General features: G+C 50.3%; 1 protein-coding gene across 4 annotated transcripts; it reads left to right on the plus strand.

Annotated features, from left to right (window-relative positions):
* Positions 1 to 1,092: 1,092 nt before the first annotated feature.
* Positions 1,093 to 8,260, plus strand: LOC119275493. Of its 4 annotated transcripts, XM_037556345.1 has the most exons (13): positions 2,388 to 2,879; positions 3,450 to 3,618; positions 3,709 to 3,842; positions 3,934 to 4,135; positions 4,223 to 4,461; positions 4,562 to 4,673; positions 4,786 to 4,927; positions 5,055 to 5,197; positions 5,380 to 5,549; positions 5,679 to 6,050; positions 6,178 to 6,233; positions 6,570 to 6,778; positions 6,857 to 8,260. In XM_037556345.1, exons 1-13 carry the CDS (start codon positions 2,676 to 2,678, stop codon positions 8,053 to 8,055), a joined length of 3,351 nt encoding a protein of 1,116 aa, XP_037412242.1. In that variant the 5' UTR covers positions 2,388 to 2,675; the 3' UTR covers positions 8,056 to 8,260. The 4 variants fall into 4 exon arrangements, with proteins under 4 accessions (XP_037412244.1, XP_037412242.1, XP_037412245.1 ...); XM_037556347.1 differs by lacking the exons at positions 2,388 to 2,879; positions 3,450 to 3,618 and adding an exon at positions 1,093 to 1,102; XM_037556348.1 differs by lacking the exon at positions 2,388 to 2,879 and having other exon boundaries at positions 3,482 to 3,623; positions 3,709 to 3,864.
* The last annotated feature ends 343 nt before the right edge of the window (positions 8,261 to 8,603 follow it).

An 8,603-nucleotide genomic window follows, 5' to 3' on the forward strand; every position in this document is an offset into this window, starting at 1 on the left:
TGACCAGAACTGCTGCCTTTGAAAACTGACTGTAAAGGACTCAAAGGAGCCAGGTCAGTGCCTCTATTTTGGTCTGTTTGATCTGTGCTAGGTTCATTCACGAGATTACATTTATTATTTTCATCTTTTTGGCAATATAAATGTTGGTGATTCATCTTCAGATATGTTTGCTGCTCTTTTTTGTACCACATGACCAACAATAGGTCACTATGAACCTGACATGTCATGCCTCATTGATCAGTGAGCACCATATCTGATAGATCACTGCTGTTAACAATGCTGCGATTGTATATTTAGTTTCTGCTGCTAAATTGGAACTATTTATGTTTGGTCTCACATGAGCCTTTGCAAGGCATTGTTGCAACCATCCATTTACTGTACTTTGTTTGATATAATCTACATGACTGCTCTAAATCAAGTTTTGCAATTTTTATTTCATCAACCGTAAAACATTTTGGGAGGTTTCTCAATGGTTTACATGGGATCAACTGTGATTCCTTACCGCATCGAACCTGATCTGCTATTTCTTCACATTTTCCATGTTTAGGTTTGTTTTAGTTTTCTCCTCTGTTATGCACATATTATATAGTACTCCCTCCGTCCGGAATTAACCGTCGCTGAAATGATCAAATGAGTGTAGCGACAGTTAATTCAGATATGTTTTCCATGAAAAATAGGTGCAAAATCCATAAGATCGAAATACATAGACTTCATGATGAAGATGCTATTAGTAGTTAACCTCCACTGGAACGTATCTGGCATTTGAGTTAGACTGATCAACATAAACCTAGAAAACAAATATATCCACTTTGTCTATTTATCACCTAGTAAAGCCCTGCGGAATTGAGTGTTCAAAGGGCTAGCCCAAGAACATAAGCCACTGAATCCTCTTTTCTGAACACAATATTACCATGATCAGGTATTGTAAAGCTAATGGAGTGTCACCCAACCGGGTATCTTCCAAAAACTCATTGATTGGCCGTCACCAAGGTCGGCGCCAGGCCCGCAGGGTGCTGGCTTGGGGCGTGGAGTTTTTCTTCATGGGCTGTAGCAAAAATACCACTGTAGCGCATTGTAGCTAAGCAGCTTGCCTGGGATGTTGGTTTATCCTGGCTCCGCTACCGGCAGTCACCAATCTTAAAGGTTCCTCTCTTAAAAAGGAATTACTTGACCTTCATCAAGCCCTCCAAAACGCTGAATCGGTAGTCTTAGCATCTACTCCCTCCGTCTCAAAATAAGTACTCAATTCTGTACTAGCTTTAGTACAAAGTTAGTATAAAGTTGAGTCACTTATTTTGGACTGAGGGAGTACTTGGGTAACGTTTTGGAGTCCAGATATTTGTTATGGAGCAACTCTTGCCAAACATCTTCCTTGCTAAGTTAAGTAGCTTATACTACAATATGAAGAGGGGGATAGGTGAAGAGAAGAGTAGAAAAGGAAATTAGCTCACCTGCAATGTGGTTATTATGTGATGGCAGGTAGTGCATGTGCGCAGACAGATCTTAGCCCGAGTGCAGGTTGATTCCCTCTTATTTTGTTTCTTACCTCAGCTGCTTCAGAGCACTGTGCAGTAGTTTTTTAGGATTAATAACAGCGCACACGGATGTTCCTTATTCCTTTCAGCATGTGGGGCACCATCCAGGTGTCAGCCATTGGCCCCTCTCTGTACCTGTGCCCTCTTCCGCCAGTCTATGTAAAACGGAAGTTAACTAATACCGCTCTTCTACTTTTGCTTCTGAGTTGTTGTAATGGCTCTTAGGGTAGTTTGAATTCGGTCTGGCGGTTAGCTATTTGATCCTGTGGAGTCCGGTTGGTTTCTTTCGTTTACTTTCGAACTCTTTGTAGAACTGTGTGGTTTTCAGTAATGAAAATCGAGGGCAAGCCCTTCTTTGATGAAAAAAAAAACTAATACCGCTCGAGCTTAAATAACCGGATGGTAATTTACACTCGAATTGCCAGTGATTCCCCATCATTATCATTATCCCCAATCACTGGCTGATACCGTATCCTCAGTCACTGGCTCATATGGCAGCAGCCGAACACTGAAAGCTCGAGCACCTCCATGGTTGATTGCTGAAGTTTTGTCGACAGCAATTGTTGACATGCACCACAGTATCTGTCAGTCCCATGCTTGTTTCTTTCAGCTAAACTCAACTGTTGTTTCTTCTTTTTGTGTGTTGGAGATTTCACGAGACAGATACAGGGAGAGAGAATCCAAGCGAGTAGCTAAGCCTCGCAGTCGCAGCCATCCACGAGACGAGAGGAAGGGAGAAAAACTAGCTAGTGCTTAGTAGAAACAAGGGACAAGTTTGGCTCTTCTGGTCCTCATGTGCATCATCTCCTCCCCTCCACCCCGGAACAAAACCCCTCGCCTCGCGGCCACGATCACATGCCGTTGCCGCTCGCCAGTTTGTGTTTGCCTTAATTGGCCCCGGCCCCTCCCTCCCTCCGCCTCCATACCTCACTACTGCTCACTGCCAGTATATCCAGGGGGAGCGTTAATAGCTAGCTAGCGCGCCATTCCCCAAGCCAGCCACACATGCACACTGCGCCGGGCATTCACTCCCCTGCACACTGCCCTGCTCACGCACGCATTCAGCACTGTGCAGCTGCTGCTAGTGCTCTCCCCTACCCTGCATCTGCAACACCTAGTAGCTGACTGTGGGAAGGATCGATGGTGTGGAAGAGCTGGGGACGGCGGCTCCTGCTGAGCGCGGCCGTGCTCCTCTGCTCGGCCGCTGCTGCTGCTGCCGGCGACGTCTCCCTCAGCTTGACCAGCGCCCCGCCGCGCATCTCGACGTCGCCGTCGGCGGTGTTCGCCTTCCGTGCCGTGCAGAGCAGCGGCTGGACCTGCGGGGACTGCGCCATTACCTGCAAGGTAAGAAGCTCCATCTGGGTCCCGCCCCCGGCGCTCTATGTTCTACGCGTATGCTGCTTTGCTTTGCACGCGCGTCTCTTTCCACTTTCGAATTTTGAACGCATTTCATTTTTCAAATGTTCGTGCTCATTTAGTCAGGTTCAACCAGAGAAATCCGAGTACATCCTAGCTTCCGGACAATGGTAGTTTACAGTTAGTAGTACAGCACTTGAGAACCAAGACATGAAGCTGGCCTTGAATTAAACTGTACGAGATGAATGATTCTACAGGGCAATCCATTACTACCGGTCCAGTAATTCTCACCGGTCAAATAGAATTTAAAATTCCATGCAAAAAAAATAGAATTTAAAATTCGGTTCTGACATTAGGGTGCCTTTTCGAATTTTGCTGCCACCTGGAACACTTTTATTTAGACGTAAGAAGTACTGGTATCAGCAAGAAAAAAAGTAAAAAAATCATTGTAGATTCCACATGTCTGCACAATAGTATAATTGAGCAAACAGTAAGTCGAACCTGAATACGTACTTCGGAACAGTTATATGAGGATTGTTTGCACTGCACTGCACGCAGTTGGACGGTGAAAGAAGATCGGACTGCGGGGGCAACGGAAATGGGACGGAGGTGGTAACCTTTGCAGGACTCAAGGACGGGAACCACACATTCGCAGCGTGCGCGACCCCGAGATCAGGATCAGGAAGCAGCGCGGGCCCAACCTGCGCCACCTACGCCTGGGATGTTGGTTAAGTAACACATCAATTAGACCCACCCAACCTAGCTGCAATGTGTAGTCACGAATCTGAATGTGTCTGCGATGTATGTGCGCATGCAGACACCGTTCCTCCGACGGCGACGGTGGCGGCGGAGTCGGCCTTCACGGCCGCGCCCAACGTCTCGGTGCTCGTCTCCCTGAGCGAGCTGTGCCCGGGCGGCGGCGGCTTCACGTGCAACGCCACCTACTGCGACGTACGTATGTGGCCTGGTACTGGTATGGTACCACTCTCAAGGAATCTCTCTGCGTCTGGTCTCATCGAACGAATGTGCACTGCAACTGCAGCTCATCGTGTACGGGCCTGGCCGTGTGGAGCAGTCCACCCTGGAGGCCGTCGTGCCCGGCCTGCGGTACTCCGTCGCCGTGTCGGCGTCGCCGGACGTGGACTACGGGCGCATGATCCTGGTGATGCGCAGAGGGTTCTGCACCGACGTGGCCGGCCACCGCTTCCGGAGGAGCTCCAACTCGAGCTTCACCCTCCGCTTCGGTGCGTACTACCATCCCAACTGATGATATACAAAATAAACAAAATAGCATCGCAACGCACTGATCTGAATCCAAAACTTGATGATAGACAAAAGGAGCGATTCCATGAACATCACCGCCAGCATCCCGCAGAAGCTCCTGCAGATCCAGGGCGCGATGAGGGTGGTCGAGGCCACCAACAACGACAGGGAGCTGAGGATATACATGTCCTTTGCGGAACCGGTGATGAACTCGTCCGCGGAGATCCTCGCCGCTCTCACCGCGACCGGGGCCGTGCTGACGCCGACCAACAGGAGCACGCTCGGCAACCGTCGGTTCGGTTTCGTCGTAAGCTTCGCTGTCCTTCTTTTCTTGTCCATCCTACTATTGATTGGCAAGCTGCTTGATTCGATTCATACGCCTGAATGTTAACATAATTTGTGTGCAGGTGAATAAGATATCGAGCACAGCTGTTGTGACTGTTGCATGTGATACGAGTTCCGTGATCAGCAGACAGGGGACCCCGGTTTATTCATCACAACCATTCACATTTCTATATGGTATTTATTCCTATTCCTGTTCCGGCTCCAGCACTTCCATTCTGGACGCCATACACAATTTTGATCTGGTTTTTCCCTCTTCTGCATGCTTGATGGATGGCGCTGCTGACAGATACGCGACGGCCTTCTGTTAAACTGGCAACGTCGACCGTGAGGACAAGCTCACACACCATCCCCGTCTTGATCAAGTTTGAAAAGCCTGTGTTTAACTTCACCTCCTCTGCAGTGCAACTTTCTGGGGGCAAACTATTGAGGCAAGAATTAATAGATAGATATTCCAATAACATCTGAATAAACGGCTAAATTATTTTTACCTTAGGAGTCAATTAGGACGTTATATAAATTAACGCTTCACGTATGGTTGGTTGGCTTTGCTTTCAGCTTCCATGAAGCTAGTAAGAGCATATACACAATGCAGATCCTGGCAGTTGACAAGCTGGTTTCGGTCCAGGTTGCTGAGAACACAGCTCAGGACGTGGCTGGGAATCCCAATCTGCCATCAGACCGCCTCCAAGTGAGACACTGTATGTATCAGCATTCAGCAATAGCATTCATTCTTCGCTTGCTACTCATTTATTATTAACAGCACAACAACCCAATCCAACCCTTTGATCATCATACATAAACACTGCTTTGTGCCCATCAGCACCAGTATGGCAACCAGGCAATGGAATATCCTTACGATTTTACTATGATCTCCATGCAGATTCTGTCCCTGCATCGTCTTCATCCATCGCAACCATCGCCACCGTAATATTTGCAGCAACCGCCATCCTCGCCACACTGCTCACCATCTCCACATCATCGCTTATTGCATCCGGCGCCATGGCAAGGCCTTCGTCTTACTCCATCTCCGAGCCATCACGAAATCTTCTGGTAATTAGCATGGGCCTCAACTCTGCTACCTGGTGTCCGGGTGACAGCTCCAGCTTCAGCAGGCTCATCGCTCACAAACATACCATCTGATCGATGATGATCGATCGCTGTTGTCTTATTTTTTTACAGAGAATGGCATGCCACATCCAGATCTTCGCTCTGTCGAGATGGCTGTCGATAAATCTGCCGGTGGAGTACTACGAGCTGGCCAAGGGGATAGAGTGGACAATTCCGTACATCCGGCTTCCGTGGGAGGGTCCCTCTGCAGATCCATTCGTGGGCTACTCCACCATGCCAGCCATTGCGTACTCGGAGCTGGTGGACAGGAGTGATGTAGTACAGGCTGATCCCTACTACCCTGGAGCTGCACCAGGTGGTCAGCAGCAGCAGATTACGCCGATGCAGATACCGGTAGAAGGGAAGCCGCCGGCGATCCCGCTGCAGATCCAGGCGTTGGATGGGAAGCCACTGACCGCAATGGAGTACCGATCTTTCTTTGAGGTCACATGAATTTTGAAGTTTCTCCCTGCGTTTTATTTGGGTCTCCATGCTTATCGTCGATTTTTTGGAGCCATCATTTTCGTTACACCTCTGGATGCTGAATGAGCACTGCATGGCTGAAATGCAGAATCAGGACATGAAGCCTGAAGCGCAGATTATCATGAAGCTGCAAGATTTGGACGGGTATGATACTTGGTCTTCATGATCGAGTGCTCTCGAGACTTATCAACTGACCGATTGTACTCCCTCCATTTCAAAATATAGTGCGCCCACGCTTCCCGAGGTCCAACTTTGACCATAAATTTAACCAACGAGACCAACTGCGGCGGGAGAAAAAAATATATAATTGAAAACTTCTTTTGAATACGAATTCACTGATATAATTTTTGCTCCCGCCGCAATCGGTCTTGGTAGTTAAATTTGCGGTTAAAGTTGAAGCACGAGGATAGAGGAAGCACTACATTGTGGAATGGAGGGAGTATTATTTATGCTGTTGAAACGTGGCATGCATGGATGCAGGTGGAAATACTTTGGAAGAAACATGTTGTGGCTGGGTGTCATTGGGGGAGGTCTCATACTGCTGCATCTTCTTCTCCTCCTCTACTTGAGATTAAGGTACAGAGGAGGCACAGGAAAGTACGGAGCACTCGTCCTCCCCAGATTTGAGATCATGCTTGCAATCCTTGCGATGCCTTGCATATCCCAAGCGTCTGCAGCACTCATCAGAGGTACGCCGTCCATCCCAATGCTCTGATCGATGCAGAGATCGTGTGATTGATTTCAACGGGATGAATGATATCGACCAGGTGGGACTACCGGAGGGTTGGCAGTGGGGATCGTGCTCATCGGCATCTTGACGGCGTTCCTGGTGGCCTTGCTGCTGTTCCTGTCGCTGGGCATCACGACGGGCAGGCTGCTCCAGTACAAGGAGGTGCACCAGGAGGGGCAGGAGCACCGCTGGTACCAGGAGATCGTCAGGCGGTCGCTCGGCCCCGGCAAGCGCGGGCAGTGGACGTGGAAGGACCCCGCCCGCGCCGCGCGGCTCGTCAAGCTCGGCCCGCTGTTCGAGGACCTGCGCGGCCCGCCCAAGTACATGCTGACGCAGATCGTCGTGGGCGGGGGCGGGAAGCGGGCGGCGGCGGACCAGCGGATCATGGCGTCGGAGGACGAGAACGAGGACGCGGAGGCGCCGGTGATCCAGAAGGTGTTCGGCATCCTGAGGATCTACTACACGTTCCTCGAATCGGTGAAGCGGGTGGCGCTGGGCATCGTGGCGGGCGCGCACGCGTCGTCGGGCCGGTCGTCGCGGGCGCACGCCGTCGTGGTGCTGGCCGTCGCGTCGTTCCAGCTCTTCTTCATGCTGCTCAAGAAGCCCTTCATCAAGAAGCGGGTGCAGCTGGTGGAGATCGTGGCGGTGGCCAGCGAGGTGTTCATCTTCGCCGCCTGCCTCGTGCTCATCGACAGGAACAGCGGCGACGGCAGGGGCGAGCTCGAGGAGGTCGAGGAGAGCGGCGGCGTGGGGATCGCCATGCTCGGCGTCTTCTCGCTGGCGTTCGCGGCGCAGGTGTGCAACGAGTGGAACGCGCTGTACCGGCAGGTGCAGTTCCTGAGCCCGGACAGGAGCTCCTTCCTGGAGGGCGCCAAGGCGGCTTCGGTCGGGCTGCTGCTGCTGGTGCTTCCGTCGTCGGTGCTGGGCGACCCGCTGGCGGGCCAGCAGCAGCAGGAGCCGTCGCCGGATGGCGGCGGCGCCACGGGCCAGACGGTGCCGGGCGAGGCGCAGAGGAGTTCGAACGAGCGGTCGTGGCTTGGGCAGCTGCGGGAGATGGCCAAGGCGAGCTTCAGCAGGGACGGGGAGGACCCGTCCAGCAGCACCGCGTTCAAGGGGAAAAGGAGCGGGAGCTCGTCGGTGGCGTCGCAGTCTGCGGACTCCAAGGCCAAGGGGGAGTGGAGGCCCAAGTCCAAGGCGCTGTACAAGGATTTGGAGGCCATCTTCTCCAACAGGTAGCAGGCTCGCTCGTCCATGATTGGCAAGTGACATGAGAATAAGATAGAATCAACTGGATAAGCAGGGAACAAGTGGAAACACTGCACATACTAGCAATAGGAATATGCCGTTTAATTTGACACAAAATCATCACTAGGTGTATGTGTGGTAGCATTATTGTCACAAGATCATTCATGACCGTAATAGAATGAGTTCTTCATAATCACCTTTTTGGCTCAAGAAAAAAAAACAGGTGAGTTTTTGTCTAGAGAACAAAATAGATACTCCCTCTGTAAAGAAATATAAGAGCGTTTAGATCACTACACTTTAGTGATCTAAACACTCTTATATTTCTTTGCAAAGGGAGTACGTATTATTGAATGGGTGGTAGTTTCTTACTGTGTTGAGCATCCAGACTCAGAGTGAACATGTGTTGTTCCCGAGTGAAATCTTAAATTTTGCGCACTTATAATCATGAAATTGAAAGGCCATTCGGATTGTTTTTAAATTAAATCTAGCTAAAATTAAATGCCTATATATTGTAAGAGCATCCTAGCTTCCTAAACATT

This window comes from Triticum dicoccoides, chromosome 3B (assembly GCF_002162155.2).
Source record: "Triticum dicoccoides isolate Atlit2015 ecotype Zavitan chromosome 3B, WEW_v2.0, whole genome shotgun sequence".
Classification (NCBI taxonomy): domain Eukaryota; kingdom Viridiplantae; phylum Streptophyta; class Magnoliopsida; order Poales; family Poaceae; genus Triticum; species Triticum dicoccoides.

What these genes read in the sequence shown, in the direction of transcription:
- LOC119275493 (XM_037556345.1), top strand. Translation starts at nt 2,676, where the DNA reads ATGGTGTGGAAGAGCTGGGGACGGCGGCTCCTGCTGAGCGCGGCCGTG. An exon ending in GAGCTTCACCCTCCGCTTCG is followed by an intron (nt 4,136 to 4,222) that starts GTGCGTACTACC and finishes ACTTGATGATAG; the next exon opens with ACAAAAGGAGCGATTCCATG. An exon ending in AGCCATCACGAAATCTTCTG is followed by an intron (nt 5,550 to 5,678) that starts GTAATTAGCATG and finishes ATTTTTTTACAG; the next exon opens with AGAATGGCATGCCACATCCA.